Raw genomic sequence first — 20,890 nt, forward strand, 5'->3', positions numbered from 1 at the left:
CAGGCTCCCTAACCACCCAGGTGGAGTGACCAGGGTTCCTGGAGGGACTTGGGGAATGTGGCGGGACTCGGCCCACGTGGCAGACCCGGCGCCGGCTGCGGAGCACTGAGGAGAGCCCAAGGTGGCGCCCTCCTCGTCGCGGCAGCGGGACCCGTGGGTCCGCGGGGTCAGATCCTGTGCTCGAGGAGGGGCGGCGGCCTTTCGGACCTGCCCTTGGCTCCTGGAGCGCGTCTCCTTCTGCGCGAACCGCCCGGGGGCCCTTGACCCTGCCTTCGCCTCTGGGTACCCAGGAGCTCCTGGAGCAGCCCCCTGCTCCAAAGCCCAGTAAGGCCTCGCGCTCGGCTCCAGTTCCCTGGAGTGGGAGGGCCCGGGGGGCTCCGACCCACCCTGTAAAAGAGTTTTGTTGAGCAGAGGAGCGAGCGGAAGAGGGAACTTAAAAAGGATTTTGCAGGAGCCGGGTTTGGGTTCGGTAGTAGAGAATGGGTTGTTGGAAAGCAGCTGTGCTTGGTCAAGGTGTGCTTGGGGAGGGAAGGCAAAAGCGACACTTACCGGGAACTTGGAGTCGAGCAAGATCCCGGAAGGTTTTTCGTTTGGGGTTTTGTGTTTGTTTGCATTGCAGTTTTGTTTTGGTAGGGCTTGCGGGATCGAACTGGGAGCTTTATGCGATTCCCTTGGACCCGGGGCTAGCTTGGATGGTGGAGGGTAGGCAAGTGGCAGCGGGGCCGCCGCGCCCCGCGCCCCTCAGCTGCGCTTGCTTTCCCGCAGACGCGCGGCGCGCTGTTGCCGGGGATGGCTCTGCGGCCACCAGGTGAAGCTGGACCCCAGGACAAGGTGTGCTACGCGCCCGAGAGGCTCCAGCGCACCCCTCAACACCTGGACGCCTACTGCATGCCCTTCCCGCCCTATGGCCACTATGGGAACATGCTAACCGCTGCGGAGGAAGACTTCCAAACTTTTCCGCAGCTGGAGGCCGCAGTGTCTGCATCCCACGCTTTGCCCGCCTTCGCCTTCCGGCCGGCGCCTCCCTTGCTGAGCTCCAGCCTGGCCCTGCAGAGGGAGCCGCTCTACGATCTGCCCTGGTACAGCAAGCTGCCTCCGTGGTACCCAGTCCCCCACCTCCCCAGAGAGGTGCCTCGCTTCAACAGCAGCCACGAGTATACAGGCGCCACCAGTGAAGACTTGGGACACATTGGTGGCCGAAGCGACAGTGGCCAGTGTTGTGGACCTGAGATTTTAATTCCGCCGTCGGCTGCAAATGCTTCCTTGTTGCCGGAGGGGCTAAAGACGCCCCAGTTATTAACTTGCTCCCCCAGCAAGCGGTCTGAGGAGGGTTCCAGACTCCCGAGCCAACAAGGAAAGTCGTCTCACCGTTACCACTTCACCCAGGAGGACCTGCACTTAGTTCTGTTCGGGGTCATTCCCAGCGTGGAGCACTCCGCCCCGCTGCACCATGCAATTTCTGGCTTCCTGGTCCCCACAGACAGTTCTGGTAAAGGTTGTCATATTGGGAGGGAGTCAGATTGGCTGGGAATAGAGGTGGGAGCAAGAGTGGGAAAGGGGGGCATCAAGGTGGATCTGAGACTGTCCCAAGTCTGGGGCGAAGTGTATATATTTCCCATCAGAGTATGGAGCTTGGGGACACCCGGCTCATTTCTGAGGCTCTACTTGCCTAAATGCATGATTCCTAAGGTTGGTTTTAGCAGAAGCTGAGGGTCAGGAGACACATGGTTCACACAGTGGACTTGTCAGCTGGGATCAGGCTCTACCAGGATGTACCGGGTATCTCTTTGAGAGCCTCATGCAATTTCTACATGGAGTCCCAGCCTCACCATCTTGCTTGACCTTAGTCCCAGCATTATCTCTGATTCTCAAGTTATTTAAATTTGCAGAATGAGGTTAATTACATAACTTTGCAAGGGTTGTTCTCAGTCTCAAAGGAAAAATTTTATATGTAAAAGGAGCAGGAAAAACATAAAGGATAATGGTTACCTCCAAGAAGTAGGGAAGGAAACACCTTATGAAAAATAAAATTAAACCCTTTTTTCTAGGATCCGATTCTCTCTGTCAAACTCTGGATAAAGACTCCCTTCAGCTACCAGAAGGTAGGCAGGGCTTCTTGCCTGGATTTCTGTCCCTGAAGGAATACAGTTTCCTCACTGGCTTTCCTACCTCGGCTTTCCACTAGGTCTCTGCCTCAAGCAGACGATGTTCGGTGACCTGCGGCATTTTGGTGTGTTCTGCAGCAGCCTCATTGCTAAAGGAGTCAGGTTTGGGCCCTTTCAAGGTAAAGTGGTCAACGCCAGTGAAGTCAAGACCTATGGAGACAATTCTCTGATGTGGGAGGTAAATGAAATTATGTTTCTTGTGGGTCCACAAAGTGGGAACTGACACTGGTGGGGAACAGTGTTGGCTTCTGGCCCTCTGGGAGAATCCTAGCCTGGGAGAGGGCACACTCTTGCTGTCCAAGCTGTCCCAGCTGTCCATTTTACAAGATAAAGAGAATGAAAGGCAGATGGCTCATTCCACCAAGATAACACCTCTGCATGCATTCTTGGTGTTCTGTGGAAGAGTAGCAATGGAATATACATTCAAAGAATTAGTATTTGCCTATATTTATAGGTAACACCAGATGCTTTAGAGGTTATACACAGTGTGCTGAGAATAGGCCAAAGAATAAAAACACATTTTAAAATTTGTGATATCATTTGCCCATGAAATTAGCTGTGGATTTTGAAAAACTGATACTCTTGATTCTGTTTCGGACATGCTAGTAGGACTCCGGTTTGTCAATATATCCGATCCCTCCCCTTGACCTTCATTTTCTACTTCTAGGAATATGGTTTATTAAGGTAATCTGAAATTCGGAGTATGTGGAGATGTTAATCACAAAGTTGCTTATAATAACAAAACGCTGGAGCTGCTGGAATTGCTCACAGCAGAGAAAGAATTAAAATATGGCTCCGCTAATATGCATGACAACTAGGTGGGGATAAAGCACAAAACTAATTGGTTGTCTTTAAGTTGGGAATTAAATGCAACCTTCTCTTGTTCCCCTTTTCTCTGCTAATGGAATTAACATACTCGCTATAGAAATTTGGAAATTAAGCAAGTGATGAGAGTAAGAATCTTTTTAAAATGCCACAGCAGGAGCGCCTGGGTGGCTCAGTCGTTAGGATCCCAGGGCCCTGGGAACGAGCCCTGCCTCAAGCAGGGAGCTTGGAGGAAGCCTGCTTCTCCCTCTCCCACTTCCCTTGCTTGTGTTCCCTGTCTCGCTGTGTCTATCAAATAAGTAAAATCTTCAAAAAAAAAAAAAAGAAATGTCACAGCACCTATAGAGATATTCTTAAACTAATAATTCTATTTGGGCTTAATGCTAATAAATAATAAATATATTCAGTGGACTCATGCATGAGATTTGGACTATAAATTTTTAGTAAGTAATTTTACTTTATAGGTTGGGGGGGAATACATTTTAAACTTTGTTTTATTTTATTTAGATCTTTGAAGATGGTCATTTGAGCCACTTTATAGATGGCAAAGGAGGTGCAGGGAACTGGATGTCCTATGTCAACTGTGCCCGTTTCCCCAAGGAGCAGAACCTAGTTGCCGTGCAGTGTCAAGGGCAGATCTTTTATGAGAGCTGCAAGGAGATCTGCCCAAACCAAGAGCTCCTTGTGTGGTACGGAGACTGCTATGAAAAGTTTCTGGATATTCCTGTGAGCCTTCAAGTCACAGAACAGGGGAAGCAGGTGCCTGGGCCCTCTGAAGGTGAGTGTACACCTTTGCCTTTCCCAGTGAGGCTCTTCTGGTGGAAGGACTTGGCTCTTTTCTGAACATGAAACACCACCACCCCCACCCCCACCCCCAACAGCATGTCTGCTAACCTGTGGAGCTCCTCCCCATCAGAGGCTAATGCTCCCCGGGAGACTTAAGGGAGGGTGTCTCTAACCAGGGGGCACTACCCGGCTGGTGGAAAATGCCTTCATCTTTCCAAAGCTGCTGAAGCTACTTCTATTCACAAAGATACCTTTTCTTTTTCCCCCTTCACCTCCTTCCGGTGAAAAAAATAGAAGCAAAATAAATGGATGCAACCTCTTGCCTAGGTGAGCCAGTTTCTGGTTCGTTTCTGCTCAGACTAATACAGCCGATGACTCCATCAACGCTCTGTCCAGAGCAGGGCTTTCCAAATGGGGGTTGCAGTATCTTAATGGGGTGGGAAATCAATTTAGTGTTTTAGACCATCTTTAAAGGAAAAAAAATAACGGAATTAGAATAAAGTAGAATAGAAATTGTCGATGCGAATCTAAAGTATGAGCAAGCATTGTTTTGGTGAAGTTTTTGTTTCAAATGGAGATGTGTGTGTGCTGAGTCTCAAATAGAGGATCTTAGTCGCCTTTGGGAAGCATTGAGCTACACTCTTGCTCTCAAATTTTAATGTGGATGTGAGAATCCGGGGATCTTGGAAAGATGCAGATTCTCAGTCAGGGCTGGGACCTGAGATACCCCGCATTTCTATCAAGTTTCCAGGGGAGGCTGATGCGGTTGGCCCCTGGACCACAAGTGAGCAGCACGAACCTAGAGGACCAGAAACCCACTCCCTGGGAGTGAGCCTCTGGAATTTGCATTTTTCAAACGCTCTCTGACTGATTTTTGCATACACACAAAAGCTGAACCCCTGATCTAGTAGGTTATATGAGATAAATGCAAATTACTATATGCGTGTAATACTATGGAAGCCCACCTTATGTTATAATAAATGTAGTAAGTAACAAGTTAAAAAGGAAAAGTGAATTGCTCTCGTCACACACTACGTGATTGCATGCATGCAAATCTCCCTTGTAAACCGAGACCCTTCAGAGCAGGAAATAATTCTAAGTACCTTAATATCCCCGTCTCCTGGATCCCAGTGTATATTGAATGAAAGCAGAAGACATCAGGACCAACACGGGAAAAGCTGATTAGGGATGAGATGGTGTTGGGCTGGGGGAGGGAAGGCGACCCAAGTTTGGGTAATAGTGAAGCCAAAGAAAAGACATGCTCGCAGGGATTAGGGAGTGAATGAGGAACAGCCTCTTGCTTCAAGAGTCCAGATAATGAGGGCCTGTCAGAATTGTTTTGGTAAACTATCTTCCTGCTACCTCCAACATATGAATGGCGTGGGGATAAAGTCGGGGGTGGTGGTGAGATCGTAGGACTCTCTGAAGTTTGTGGACCTCACAGTTGTTTCTTACTTAGCACCAAACCAAGTAACCTTTTTGGTCACTTCCAAAGTGTACTGTTTTGGAAATAAAAGTGAAAAATGGATTTGAGAAAAATCCATGCTTGATAACTCACGAACTACAGTCAGCTATTGCAGTGATCATGACTTTTGATTTCTCAAGAATACTCTTCCTGAAATTTGTCTTCAGAAAATAGTCCAGAAGGGAAACCTTTTGTCCGTGAGGATTTTTATTTTCACTAATAGGGATGGCGCCGTAATAAAAATCCTCACGGATAAAAGGTTTCCCTTATTTTTTATTGCGGCATTTTGCTCAATAGCGGAATAATTCTAACACAAGTGATGATATACGACCGTATAGACTAATATGCAGAAATCAGAAATCCCCATCTGATAACAAGGAATAGGGATGAAGGCTTAGAATAGTAAATGGGGTTGAATAATATGTATTTGGGACAACGTGTGGAAGGAACTTGGTAAACAATTTAATTCATTGGAAAGAATTATGGATGAATTCATTTTCTATTGTGAAGTGGTTTGGGATAAGTTTTAAAAAGGAAAGAAAAATGAAAATTCCTCTCTCCTCTCAAAAGAACGGTTTTCCTCAAAGGCTTTTGGCGAGGATTGGTGGGAACTTGGCCTTTTCAGGTCTTGAGTGGGAGGGAAGAGTCTGGACCCTATGTGGGCGGGTTATTTGAGTATGCAGGCCTGCAGAGTGTGTGTTTTGGGGGATGGAGGTGTGGAATGTGAAGAGGGCTCTTAATTGTTACGAAACTCTGAACTGTGTGTGGGTGGGGCAGGAAGCATCATTGTCAATATTGGGAAACCCCTCGGCTAAAAAGAGTAGTTGACCAAGGTGGGGGACATGGGGCCGGGAGGGGAAGAAAGAAGAAAAGGGAGCAGGATAAAAGCATTAGGTTAAGTTAAATTTCCAAAGACCTGAGCAGAAAATGTAGGCAGCGAAGCCCTAATGAGGAAGGGTGGCTTGTCCTTTTTTTGCCTAAGCGGTTCTTCTGCACGCTCAATATTGAACCATGATTCTGAATTTTGCTGTGCTTTAGTGCTTTGAATTGTAATATTACTGATCCCTATCTTGTAGACCCTCTCTTCCCACTGCTGGAACAGGAAGGCCCGGTATTTTTGACCAATGAAAATGCTAGCTCTGATCTAAAACCATCCCAGCAAGGGAATTCTGAGCGGATTAGCACCTCAATGAAAGTGATAGACATCCCAGGCAATGGACAGTCCTGGGGTTGGCCTTTGCCTTCCTGGTTATTTACTTAATGAATGGTTTATTTCCTTAGCCACCTGTTAAACGTGCCTGGGATGTAGTTATCTACTAACAAAGCCCCTGATGGATAGCTTCCCTGCAGACCTGGTGCTAAGAAGATTTCCATCTACAGACTCCTGCATGTACTTACTGCTGGCTCTTCTCTCCCTCCCTGGGGCCAGACAATGGCATCTCAGTGATGCATTCACAGTCAAAGCCACTTGATCCTCCGGAATCCAGAGTGTCCTCAGCAGGGATGCTTTTGTAGGTGGCCCCAGTCCTCTTCCCTCCCCCAACAATAGACACCCCTGGACCTGGGGCCTCCCTTGCTAGAGTCCACTGAACCCTCTCTAACCTCTCTCCCCCTCCCTCCTCCATTGATAAAAACAGATTTACCTTTCTGGGTCTTAAGTCTATCACTCAGTGATAGTATCACTCATATTGGTAAGAGCTCAATAAGTGATAGGATTAAATTAATCATCATGATAACCCTCTGAATACAAGAGAGGGCAAGATAATGGTCATCCTTACTCCCAGCTTTTTGGTTCTAGCTCTGGAATCCTTTCCAGAAGTTCAGGGAGGCAAAACGGCAAGCTAAACACGTAACTAAGACTTTGTGAACGGGGCCAATGGGAACAGCCCTTGTGAAGTCTAGGAAGTAAGCTGTTGGTGTCCATCATTGTCTGGTCACCATTGACCAAGGTGAACTGCCCTGAACTTAGAGCTTAGCCTGATCTGAAAGGGACACAGTATGTATGTTTGGTATGTTAGCCTAACCTCCCAACACATGCCAGTACAGTCAAGAGTGTGTTTAAGAACTGTAGGGTTGATGGGGCGCCTGGGTGGCTCAGTCATTAAGCCTCTGCCTTGAGCTCAGGTCATGATCCCAGAGTTCTGGGATTGAGCCCCGCATTGTGCTCCCTGCTCAGTGGGAAGCCTGCTTCTCCCTCTCCCACTCCCCCTGCTTGTGTTCCCTCTTTCTCTGCCAAATAAATAAAATACTAAAAAAAAAAAGAAGAAGAAGAACTGTAGGGTTAGGTGGGACACCTCGGCGGCTCAGTCCGTTAAGTGGGTTAAGTGTCTGCCTTCTAAGCATCTGCTCAGGTCATCTCAGGGTCCTGGGATTGAGCCAGCTTCATTGGGCTCCCTGCTCACCTGGGGAATCTGCTTCTCCCTCTCCCTCTGCTTGTGCTCTTGCTCTTTCTCTCTCTCTCTCTCTCTCTCCTCTCAAATAAATAAATCTTTTTTTTTTTTTTTTAATTTGACAGACAGAGATCACAAGTAGGCAGAGAGGCAGGCAGAGAGAGAGAGGAGGAAGCAGGCTCCCTGCTGAGCAGAGAGCCCGATGCGGGGCTCGATCCCAGGACTCTGGGACCATGACCTGAGCCGAAGGCAGAAGCTTTAACCCACTGAGCCACCCAGGCGCCCCTCAAATAAATAAACCTTAAAAAAAGAAAAAAAGGAACTGTAAGGTTGAAGTGCTCTTAAATAGGGCTGGAGGCAGGGCTTCAGCAGATACATTTCAGGGCACAAAAGGGAAGGAGAACCTACAAATTACGAGATTGAACAAACATAACAAACCATAGACAGCAAAAAGACTTTGAATCTGAAATTAAACTGATTGGAAAATAATTAAACTTGTGTGTACACATGTATTTCTTTAAGGAGTAAGAGTTAATTGCTTAGATATGACAATATGGTTACTACTTTTTAAATAAGTATTATCTTTGGGGTGCCCCCTGGGACCATGACCTGAGCCGAAGGCAGAGGCTTTAACCCACTGAACCACCCAGGCGCCCCTGTCACGAAAGTTTTTAAAAATCCTTTTGGAGGAAGTTAAGAATGAGGGATGGGAACTAAGCCACGGGCCCTTATTCCCCTGTGTTTGACAGAGGCTGCAGAAGGCTATAGATGTGAAAGATGTGGAAAAGTATTTACCTACAAATATTACAGAGATAAGCATCTGAAGTACACCCCGTGTGTGGACAAGGGTGACAGGAAATTCCCCTGCAATCTCTGCAAACGATCCTTTGAGAAGCGGGACCGGCTCCGGATCCATGTCCTTCACGTCCATGAGAAGCACCGGCCTCACAAGGTAAGGAGGGCGGGGAATGACGGGCGGCCCATGACTCCCTTGGCTTCCGTGCTCCTTCCTCAAACCCCTGAGTCCACACTGAGGGTCCCCTAGGTCTGAGCTGCTCGGACACAGTGCCTGATGACACAGGGTCTGTGAGGGAACGGTGCCTTGAAGGGCAGATGTGAGCTAACGCCATGACAGAGTGCTGGGACAGAGGCACAGGTAGAGAGGGGCGCAAAGGAAGGAGGTGGTCTTGAGCTGAGTCTAGAAGGACAGCGGGTGTCTGATTTATATGCAGGGCAGGGTTGGTCGGGGATGGGAGAGGGTTGAGGCATTCCAGGTGGGAAGGAGCCTATACATGCTTTTAGGTAACTGCATTTTGTTCCATTATCTGTGCAGGCATATTTACAATTATAGACAAACATGAAGCATGGGCATGACCCAGGGAATGGAAGGCCTTTGTGGCACGCCGAGGATTTTGTCAGGAAGAAAAGCAACAATGGCAATAGGGAGCCATTTTCTGCCACTCCAGATAGCTGGTCACGCTGCCAGGCTTGGTGCAAAAAAAGTACAAGTGACCGTTGGGCTTACCTAGAAGAAAGGATGGGACCTGGGTGCAGACAGATGTGGGTTTGACTCCTGGCCCTGTCAGGACTAGCTGATGAGGCTACCACCTGAGTGACTCCAGAGTCCCAGTCTTCTTTAGAAAACTGAGAGCGGTTTTCATAAAATTGCCCTTTTGCACCCCCTCCCAGTCACAGCTACGCTTCCAGAAGAATCCCAAACAATCATGGCATTAAAGTTTGAGTATCTTTACAATAATCTAAGAATTCCTTTTTGCTCATTAAAAGACATGTAATACAATTAGTTTTTTTTTTTAAAGAGTTTATTTGATAGATAGATAGATATTTGATAGATCACAGTAGGCAGAGAAGCAGGCTCCCTGCTGAGCAGAGAGCCCGACGCAGGGCTCAATCCCAGGACCCTGAGATCATGACCTGAGCTGAAGGCAGAGGCTTAACCCATTGAGCCACCCAGGTGCCCCTACAACTAGTTTTTAACAGTCCCTTGGTGGTCTAGATCTACGAAGATATCCACAATACCCCGGACCCCTCCAAATCCCACTTCCCACAGAAAAGCACAACACTTAACCAGAATTCTATGAACATTTGAAGTATGAAGACAGTGAAATTATTTATCACCCATTGATAGGAAGAAGGGGAAAAGTTACACTCCAGTATTCTGACAGTAAAAAGTGAGATACCGTGTGTTCATCAACACAAGTGGCTATAAAAATTATGGTTTGCTTATGAAGCCAAAACAAGTTGCAGAATATGTATACAGTGATAATGGTTTTGAAATTTGAAATGGTTTATTATGGAGGCCACGCATGATGCTCACACACAAATGGAAAAACGCCAAGTAATGCCTCCAACCAATGTCATTTTGGGAGTATGATTAAGAACAAAGTCAAGAGCACCTGGGTGGCTCAGAGGATTAAGCCTCTACCTTCAGCTTGGGTCATGGTCTCAGGGTCCTGGGATCGAGTCCCGCATTGGGCTCTCTGCTCAGCAGGGAGCCTGCTTCCCCCTATCTCTCTCTGCCTGCCTCTCTGCCTACTTGTGATCATTTCTCTCTCTGTGTCAAATAAATAAATAAAATCTTAAAAAAAAAAAGAATAAAGTCAAGAGCAATTTTCACTTTCACTCAGTCAACGTTTAGTTTTTTATTTCCAGTTTTTACTTTTTAACATAAGAAGAGAATGTTTGCTTGGTAATAGAATTTGGAGAGAACCCAGCAAGCCACCTGATAGGCCATGCCCCACATGAAGACATTTAAGGTGTAATTTTTTTTCGATGTGTTTATGTGAACATGCACATATTTTTAATATACTTGGGGTTACGATGAGGCTGCTTTTCTGACTTAACACTACATCATGAGTAATTTATAAACTTGGGAATGACTGCATCAGTGTGTGACATGGATGGGCCTTCACTTATGTAACAGATCTCCCGACGTGCGGATTTCTCCCCAGTGTGTCTGCAGTGAACGATACTCCATAGAAATCATCACAATTTTCCATCTTTGATGACTTCCTTGGGATAGATTCCTAGAAGTAGAAAAACTGGGTCATAGACTCTGTATAATTTGAAGGCTTGAATGGAGAGCTGAACAGCTTTCTGGGGAAGATGTGGATTTATAATGCAGACGGTGAGCCTTGCCGTGAAGGAGGCAATACAGGGTCTCCTACTGACCGTTGTCCTTCCATGCTGCCATTTTGGTAGATGAAATAGTATCTTGCTTTAATGTGCATCTTAATTGATAATGTGGATTAAACGTTTGAACTATATTTTATCGGCTCTCTGTATTTGTACCGTGATCTGTCCACATGTGTCCTTGGAAAATAGGTCTGTTGCTACGTGCTTTTGTAATACTATTTTACAAGCCATAGTTTATCAGTTCTAGGTTTTTATGTTTCTGAAGCGTATGTTTTTGGAAACCGAAGGTGTTTAGCAAGGGGTGGTATGCCATAATTTTCATTGGAAGCGTTTTCCTTTCCAGTTAACATAGCAAGTGATCCTAACCTGAGGGGATGTGCACCGCTGGGATATTTGTCAGACTTGCTGCAGCTAGATCAAAGGGTGTTGGTTAAGAAAGTAAAAGCTGAAGGGCTTCTTGAAGGTCATCAGAGCTCCATCAAGATATTTCTGCTAAAATGTTGGCTGGGTCCTTCACTTAAACTCTGGAGACAGTGGTGCTCTCGGGTAGGGGTTTGAGGGGAGAAGCTGTACTCAGCTGCGGCAATCTTTGAATTTGGGGGACCATAGACCAGGCTGTCCATAGATGACAGGGATGACAAGGAAGGCGTGGAAGCTGGGAAGAGTGAAGCAAGGAGCCAGTTTTATGGAAGGGTGGGGGAATAATCGATTTATTTATTTGTTTTAAGGGTTTGTTTTGTTTTGTTTTGACAGTGAGAGAGACAGGGAGAGAGTGAATACAAGCAGGGGGAGTGGGAGAGGGAGAAATAGGTTTTCTTCTAAGCAGAGAGCCCAATGCGGGGCTCAGTCCCCGGACTACAGGATCATGACCTGAGCCAGAGACAGACACTTAATGACTGAGCCACCCATGACCCCCAAGAATAATCATTTTAAACTGGCAATTCAAGAGGATGAGTCCCGTGTCCTTCGTGTTCCGGAGAGTTCTTTAGTGATCTTCTCTTTGCAAACTCTCTCTGAGTGGTCTTGTCTTTTATCATGACTCGGCGGGAGGCAGCAGGTGGTGGGGGTGGCATTGGTTAGACATCTGGGTGGCTTGGTCGCTCAGGCGTCATGATCTCAGGGTCCTGGGTTGGAGCCCCACATCGGGCTCCCTGGTTAGTGGGGAGTCTGCTTCTCCCTTTGACTCTCCCTCTGTTCTCTCTGTCTCAAATAAGTAAAACCTTTAAAATATATACATCAAGACTATAAATAGCATTTCACATGGGTATGGACCTCTATCCAAGAATTCTGTCCTGAGCTCATGTAGCGTATGTCTAGTTGCATTCTGAGCATCTCAAGTGGAGTTTCTCACGGCACCTCTGTTTCTTACTTTTACTGCCAAGCATTTTTTATGCTCTTTTAGTTTTCTTCATTTTACACTAAGTTTGGTAGTTTGCTTTTAAGGTGGTGAAATATATTTAATTTACAGAAGCTCGAAACAAAACATTTAACTTGAAAAAAATAAAGGGGGGTGGGGAGTCTCCAGTGAGGCAGACATGCAGAAACTAAGATAAATCATTAAAAAACAAAAACATTCAGTTTCTTCATGAAAGAGAAAAGGATTGATTGACAAAAATGTCAGAAGATGGTGGGTGCATAACCAGCAGTGGAAAGCCCTGTATTATCCCGTTTCCAGCATTTAAAACCTAAATGCACCTGCCTCCTTTTCAGATGACTGGTCAAGCAAAATTAACGAAGACCACAAATATGTCAGAGGAAATCCCTGAGTCCCAAAAGTTTATCCAGGAATTTAGAAATGTCAGTCCTCTCCAACCTGAAATTCCTGACCAGTGGAGAGAAGTTTATTTTTCCAAAAATCATTGTTTCTTATATTCCATCAATTGCTCAAAATTATGCCAGACTTATACCTTTCTTTGTATTTTGGTTTTGACTTCTAAGCTTTTTGTTTTCACTAGGATTTCTAATTCCAAGTGGAAGATGTAGTTTCCTAATTACATAATGATACTGACATTCTCGTTGAAAGCGTTCTGCAGGGAAACTTACATTGGAACCTCTTGCCTTCTAGGCCTGTGAACTGCCAACTTTGGACAGCTATCATCACCTTCCTAAGTTAGTTCCACTGTATTTTTTTATTCCACTCTTCCTCTTTCTTGATTTTCTTTTTATAATACTGGGGTGTATCTTCAAATAATTGTTTTTAAAGGTACATAGTGAAAAAATTTTGAGTCTTTTTTTTCTTTTCCATGGGCTGCATGCTCAGCGTGGAGCCCAGTGCAGGGCTTGAACTCAAAACCCTGAGATGAAGACCTGAGCTGAGAGCAAGAGTCAGACGCCTAACCGACTGAGCCACACAGACGCCCCTTCTTTGAGGACGTTTTACTTGCATATATTTTTGATAGTTGACTAGATACAAAGTTTCAGGTAGAAAACTTTTCAAAAACCTTCGAGGCATCTTTCTATTTTCTCTCATCATTTGATGGCAATTTGTTTCTTATCTGTTTATAAGTAACTGGTTTTCTTCTTTGTGGAAATTGTTCTTTATCTTTGGAATTCTGAGGTTTTAACAGAACATGTCAGGTTGGATATCTTTTCCCTTTTTTCCTGTTTTGTAATCAGTGAAGTACAAAGTACTGTTTCCGTTTGAACGCACAAGTAATAAACTGACAGGAATTTTCTTGTTCATTCTTTGGTTATTATCTGTCTTCTAGAACTTTGTTCTCTCCTGGAACTCCTTTTGGCCAGATAATCAGGTTGAATCTACCTCCCTGTGCTTAACTTTTAATTTTTTTTGTCCTCATTCTCAGAGAGTCAGTCCCCTAATCTTATTTTTCAGATCATGTATTTAGACTTGAGATTTGATCTGTTCTTTTTGCAGTATTAACTAAAGCATCTGACCAGAACCCATACTTCCAGAATCGTCACCGTAGCCCTGGGTAGTCTTTCTGCTGTCCTAATTAGACCCGTCAGCCTGAGTTCTATAACCTCTGCCTACAGCCATACACTGGATAAATACAATATTTCACCTCTTACTCCCAGATAAACATAATGGTAAAATGAAGACATGATTTTAACCGTATGTTTCTTTTACACCTTAGTGTTCTACGTGTGGGAAATGTTTCTCTCAGTCTTCCAGCCTGAACAAACATACGAGAGTCCACTCTGGAGACAGACCATACCAGTGTGTATATTGTACAAAGGTAAATGGAACCTCCTTCCAAGGGATCTACCTTGAGCCCTGTTTGGATGTTCATGGATAAGAACTTGAAGCATAAAGCCTGGCTTATAAGGAGTTCTTGGTTAGTCCATTATCAGTCCCATCCCCATTGCCACCCTTAAAAAAAGCTCCAGTTTGCTTAAGATGGTCAGATACGACCTCCTATTACCAAATTGGCATTTAAGACATGTGTCATGAAATATACCCCCGAGGTCGCTGGGATGGCTCAGTCGGTAGAGCATGAGACTCAGTCTCAGAGTCAGGAAGTTCAGGCTCCCCATTGGATGTAGAGAGTACTTAAATAAACAAGCCAAATTTTATTTTATTTTTTAAGATTTTATTTATTTATTTGACAGACAGAGATCACAAATAGGGAGAGAAGGAAGCAGAGAGAGAGGAGGAAACAGGCTCCCTGCTGAGCAGAGAACCCAATGCAGGGCTCCATCCCAGGACACTGAGATCATGACCTGAGCCGAAGGCAGAAGCTTAACCCACTGAGCCACCCAGGTGCCCCGAACACAATTAAAAAAAAAAAAAAAAAAAATTATGCCCCTAATTTATAGGGAGACTTGATGATGGCAGACATGATTACATAGTATGTAAGAGCACAGGCTCTCAACGTTCTAGACCAACATTGCCCAGCTGGAATCTAATGTACATTATACAGAATACTGAATGATAAAAATGAAGAGACAATTAAGTGGTTAGGGGTTTCTGGAATAGAACTGTAGTTTGACCATGCTTTAGAAATCTTACCAAAATACCTCTTTTTTTTTTTTTTCCCTTTATTTATATTGACACAGAGAGAGATCACAAGTAGGCAGAGAGGCAGGCAGAGAGAGAGGGAGAAACAGGCTCCCTGCCAAGCAGAGAGCCCAACGTGGGGCTCGATCCCAGGACCCTGAGACCATGACCTGAGCTGAAGGCAGAGGCTTAACCCTCTGAGCCACCCAGGCGCCCCACTTCATGTTTTTGTTTGTTTGTTTGTTTAAGATTTTTTTTTTATTTATTTGACAGACAGATCACAAGTAGGCAGAGAGGCAGGCAGAGAGAGGGGGGAAGCAGGCTCCCCGCTGAGCAGAGAGCCTGATGTGGGGCTCCATCCCAGGACCCTGGTATCATGACCCGAGCCGAAGGCAGAGGCTTTAACCCACTGAGCCACCCAGGTGCCCCTTCATGAGGATAAGCATCTGAACTGTCCAGTGCTTAGTTAGCCATTAACCATATGTGGCTATTTAATAAGAATGAAATGAAATGGAAAATTCTGTAGTTTGGTTTCATCCTCCACATGTGGCTAGTGACCACCAAGCTGGGTAGCATGGACATAGAATGTTTCCATCCCTGCAGAATGCCCCTGTTTGACAGCACTGGAATAGACTGACCCTATCGTTAAGTTACTTAAATTTTTTATGATAAAACCATAAAAGAAATGCAGGCCATGTTAGGGGGACATCTAAGCCTCCCAAAGAAGCATAAAACATTGAGTGTACCAGGCTTAGGGAAACAATACTGCTGAAGAAATTTCATATCAATAGAATGGAAATAATCAACAGAGAAAAATGAGGCTGAGACACGAGTAGACCAGATGGAACCAGCAGAGTGAAGGAGGTGACCGTGAATTAGTGTGAAAAAGGCAGGCTATCCTGGGGGATACATTCTGTCTAGCAGAATATTCAGAGCAAGGTCAAAATAGCCCCACAACACATCCTGTTTCTGAAGTTCTTACTCTGATCCCCACCTTGGACTTGTAGCTCAGCTTGGGTTGAGAGATGCTCTGAAGGGGAACTAAATCCACTTAGGACATGAACAAGTTATTTGGCATCCCGGGTTAGACTCCAGTTACTTAAGCTGATGAAGACTGACATGTTCCAAACAAGTGTGGCTTGTGCACCTTCCTAGGTAGTGACCCAAGTCCATACCCCTCAGAGTGTGGTGCTTCTCTCCCAGCCCCCCAAATCTGAAGCCACCAGTTCCACCTGGTGTTTTCTGTCAGTGGACCCCCAAACAGAGTCATTATATCTCTAATATACTGCCTGAAGGTGACAAAGGTCAAAGCATAGTACTGAAATGAATGAGGAGAAAGGTTATAAATCAGGGAAAGAACAGAATTGGCCAAGAAAAAATGTAAAAACAGCAAAGTACTATTGTTACAGCCATTCTAGAAAAGTTTGGCAGTTGCACTAAAAATGAAACTTCTTAACTGCCATACAACCCAGCCGTTGTCCTCCTGGGCACTTACCTCAGAAGTGAAGGCTTTACCTGTACACAAATGCTTGTTGCAGCTTTATTCTTGAGAACCCAGACCAGAAACAACCCAGACATCCTTCAAGGGGTAAGTGATTGAACAGACTGGGGCTCACCCTCACCAGGGAGTACTTCTCAGCAATTAAACAGGCCTGGACTGGGAGCACCTGGGGGCTCAGTCAGTTAAGCCCCTCCTTTGGCTCTGGTCGTGATTCCAGGGTCCTGGGATCAAACCCTGCATCGGGCTCCCTGCTCAGCGGGAAGCCTGCTTCTCCCTCTCCCAATCTCCCTGCTCATTCTCGCTCTCTCTCACTCTCGGTCTCAAATAAATAAATAAAACCTTTATAAAAGGGGAGGGGAGACTTGGATCCATGGAGACCTCCATGGATCTCCAGAGAATTATGCTGAGTGAGAAGAGTCAATCCCAAACATAATCTTGAAGGGGTGAAGCAGTAGAAATGGAGAACAAATAGGTGACAGCCACAGCTTAAGAAAAAAGTGGGAGGTGGGTGGGGGGAGATCAGTATGGCTCTAAAAGGGCAACCTGATGGCGCCTGGTGGCTCAGTGGGTTAAGCCACTGCCTTCTGCTGGGATCATGATCTCAGGGTCCTTGGGCTCGAGCCCCGCATCAGGCTCTTTGCTCAGCAGGGCGCCTGCTTCCCTCTCTCTCTCTGCCTGCTTGTGATCTGTCTGTCAAGTAAATAAATAAAATCTTTAAAAAATAATAATAAAATTAAATAAAAAATAAAAGGGCAACCTGAGGCGTTGTTTGACAAATGGCCCACATCCGCGTCCTGGCTATGACACTGTACCATAGTCGTGTAAGAGGCAAGCACTCAGGGACACTCCGTAAAGGGTACACAGAATCTCCAATAATAAAGTTTCAAGTTTTTACTTGTTTTTTAGGGAGCCAGCACATGTGAGTCAGGTGGAGGGGTAGATTGAAGAGGAACAGAGAACCCCAAGCAGGCTCCACACCCCGTGCAGAGCCTGACGTGGGACTCACTCCAACCATCCTGAGATCATGACCTGAGCCAAAATCCAGAGTCGGATGCTTCACCAACTGAGCCACCCAGGTGCCCCTCAGAAAGTTTAAGTTTAAAAAAACAAAAAAAAAGGGAACCGGAGCTCCTGGCTGGCTCAGTCAGTGGAGCATGCAACTCTTGATCTTGGAGTTGTAAGTTCAGGCCTTGTATAGGGTAGAAAGATTTACCTAAAAATAAAATCGTAGAAAAGAAAAAAATCAGTAAGATGCTGATTGATGCAGAGACCTTGGCCAAGAGTATCTACTCCCCTAATGCAAGTTCTCTTGGGCTGTGGTCCTAGATCCACCTACGCTGGGATTTCTGGTTGAAATGGAGGCTCCTGAGCCTCCTATCCCTCAAGCCCTTTTTTATGAAGGCGGCTACTGTTGAGCAGACATGCTGCTCTGTAGCCTGAAAACCCAGATTCATCCATCAGAGAACTAAGGCTCGGTAACGGTGAACTCAAGCCCTTGGTCTAGTTGGCTGTCCCAGTGAAGGAAGTTTACCTTTTCTTCTGCTTTTCATTCTCTGCAGAGGTTCACAGCCTCCAGCATCCTCCGCACACACATCAGGCAGCACTCCGGAGAAAAGCCCTTCAAGTGCAAGTACTGTGGTAAATCCTTTGCATCCCATGCTGCCCATGACAGCCACGTGCGACGCTCACACAAGGAGGATGAGGGCTGCTCTTGCAGCATCTGTGGAAAAACCTTCCCAGATCAAGAAGCATTCTACTCCCACATGAAGCTCCATGAAGGCTACTAGCCCTCAGAGTACGGGGACCACGGAAGACCAAAGGCTAGGATCCGGCCTGGGTTTTCCTTGCTTTTGGGGTGTGTCGTAGGGGCAGAGGGTAACTACATGGAGATGAGAAACAGAAAAGTGGAAAATACCAAATTGATTTTTGCCAGCTTGCACAGAAATGTGTTTCACAGGAATGGAGTTTTGGTGAATTTATCTAGAAATAGTGTGAGCTGGCTATTAATATTGAACTTCTGGGTCTGGAAACTCAAGACAAACCCTGAGAGAGGGACTATATTTTACTTTGGGGACTGGGAGTAGAGTTTGATTTTGTGATGAAAAAGACCTTTTCTCTACTAGTTGCCTTGGGTCCCCAATTGTAATATGGCTGTGGCTGTTACCTGGTCTATTCTTCATAGAATAAATTCTTTAAAAATTCATCCAACCCTGAGCTTCATTAGTCTTGCAACTAAGTGTTAAGACATAAATTAATCTCCCATCTTTTTTGGATTGATTTTCAACCCCTAGAACCCACTCCTCCCCCATCACATGACAGAGGCCTGTTAATTTGTTTAGCACTGTACAGAATTACTCCTAGGACACAGAAGCTACTTATTCACCTCATCTTGAGCTTTGTAATTGGGGAAGAAAAATTATTATTACCAAACTAAGAAAAGCTTAAAAATTGCAGTCGACTATAAAATAAATGTTTTTGTATTGCTCTAGTTTCAAACCCGACTTCATTCAGAGAGACAAGTGGAATCTTTTCAGGTCTGATTAGCCCGTTCACACTAGTATTTAGAATGTCAAAAAAGGAGGCCCACTGAAGAGAAAAACATGCCAAATCCATTATCAGTGGGCTGATGCAAACCTTGGGGGGATATCTGTGCTAACATGCGAGAGAGAAACTCATCTCATGTGCATAACAGTAGCCGATGTTTGTAAATGAGCATGAGCCCTGTGAGATGGTACCCTTGCGCTCGCCATCTGCAGAGACCGAAATCAAGCCTTAAGAGTCAGGAAGTGGTGCAGCCTTCATCTCCAAGGGACAAAGCCAGGTCTGCCCACTCCGCCCGGCTTCCTATGAATCCTGGTAAGGACATGGCCCTTTTCTATCAGTTATCCCGATATCAAAACAAACAATGACCTACGTTTAAATATTCACATGGGACATTTAAGACCAGAATGGGTGTTCGTGGTGACCCTAACTTCTAAGCTGTTATGTCCATGCCTAGCCATAGTGATATTGACTGCTTAGGAGTTTTCTTCACCCTTTATCCATGGTCCGCGGCTTTTAAAGTGGAGCAAATTCAATATGGAACAGATGCCCCATCCAGAGGGAGGCTCCCAGCTGTAGCAGAGTCCTTTGAGAAAGAGCCATAGTGCAGGTGGAAAGGCAGTGACAGATTTTCCTCTGGGGACTCCTCTGCTGCGTTGACCAGAGCTGAGTAATTTATCCTAATGGGAATGTGCCCTGTTGTTTTAGGACTGTTTTAGTTCATGTTAATTAAGTCAGAACAATGGTCTTTTGAAAAAATCCGGGCTCATCCTGTAATTAGGCAGCCTTTCTTTGACTGCTAGTTCATTCTACAATCAAACGGGAAAGCAAGACATCAGGAACTCATGTGATGCCGATTTTTTCACTAGTTGAATCCTTCGAAATAAGTACTTTGTTCTTCCAGCTAACATAGTAGCAAAGGAAGATAATAATGGTTTTGTGTTGTTTTGTTTTGGGGTTTGTTTTTTTTTGTTTTTGTTTTTGTTTTTGTTTTGCCCTTTTCTAACAGTCACTCCAAAATGCCCGCATGCCAAATAGCACTTAACGTGGACCAAGCAGGCCGAAAGGTTTGGATCATCCTGATCAGGTTCCAGAGCTCAATTTTTGGTTTGGAAAATGGAGTCAATTTACAACATCCTTCTTCAGTAATTCCCTTAAGCTCTCTTGTGTTTATTGAAAACATGTATCTCATCTTTTTTTTTTTTTTTTTTTTTTTAAAGTAAGCTTTACACCCAATATGGTGCTTGAACTCAAAACCTTAAGATCAAGAATCATATGCTCTGGGGCACCTGGGTAGCTCGGTGGGTTAAAGCCTCTGCCTTGGGCTGAGGTCCTGATCCCAGGATCCTGGGATAGAGCTTTTCTGCTCAGCAGGGAGCCTGCTCCCACCTCTCTGCCTGCCTCTGCCTACTTGTGATCTCTGCCTGTCAAATAAATAAATAAAATCTAAAAAAAAAAAAAAAAAAAAAAATCACATGCTCTACCGACTGAGCCAGTCAGATGCCCCTTAAATATGTATTTTAAAAATTATTAAAGATAATTTGAGTCACTTATAACAATAATTTCTAAAAAGACTAAGGCAGTCAATTTAGAAGACTAACCATTACATAAAAGTAGGGTGAAATTAAAGCTCTGGGCTGATACAATTACACTGGCTGGACATTGCTCGAACATAACACTTACAATACGGATTTTGGAGTTGGACAAACTTGTCTGCCATTTCCTCATTTGCATAATGTCGGGCAAGTCATTTCATGTCTGAGATTTAACATTCTCATCCGTGAAATAATGTCATAATTATGTAGGGTGTGATGAGGATTAAGTAAAATGAGATGACTTCCATTCTGGGTGATACTTAGGAAAGCCATTTCCTTTCTCTTGTCAGTCACGCAAAGGGAGAATTATGTGGCTTTTATTGTTGCTATCTATCCTTTCAGGGTTCTCAAGAAGTGTGATTCCTGTATCAGCAGTGTCAATATCACCTGGGGACTTGTTAGAAAGGTGACTTCTCCAGCCCTACCCAGTATCTCCTGAATTAGAGATTCTGGGGGGGGGAGCGGCCACAATCCATATTAAAGTTTGAGAAATGTGGCTGTATTGGATTTC

The 20,890-nt window shown here is 45.1% G+C and overlaps 1 protein-coding gene across 1 annotated transcript; it reads left to right on the forward strand.

The window, feature by feature from the left end:
- Nucleotides 1-301: 301 nt before the first annotated feature.
- On the forward strand, nucleotides 302-18,030 carry PRDM14 (PR/SET domain 14). The gene is made up of 8 exons (XM_032869255.1): nucleotides 302-324; nucleotides 766-1,489; nucleotides 2,049-2,102; nucleotides 2,186-2,343; nucleotides 3,498-3,768; nucleotides 8,381-8,583; nucleotides 13,880-13,981; nucleotides 17,803-18,030. The coding sequence occupies exons 2-8, from the start codon at nucleotides 790-792 to the stop codon at nucleotides 18,028-18,030; spliced, it is 1,716 nt and encodes a 571-aa protein (XP_032725146.1). The 5' UTR covers nucleotides 302-324; nucleotides 766-789.
- The last annotated feature ends 2,860 nt before the right edge of the window (nucleotides 18,031-20,890 follow it).

The sequence above is a fragment of the Lontra canadensis genome, unplaced genomic scaffold (genome assembly GCF_010015895.1).
Source record: "Lontra canadensis isolate GAN:19392208 unplaced genomic scaffold, GSC_riverotter_1.0 scaffold37, whole genome shotgun sequence".
NCBI classification, from domain to species: Eukaryota; Metazoa; Chordata; class Mammalia; order Carnivora; family Mustelidae; genus Lontra; species Lontra canadensis.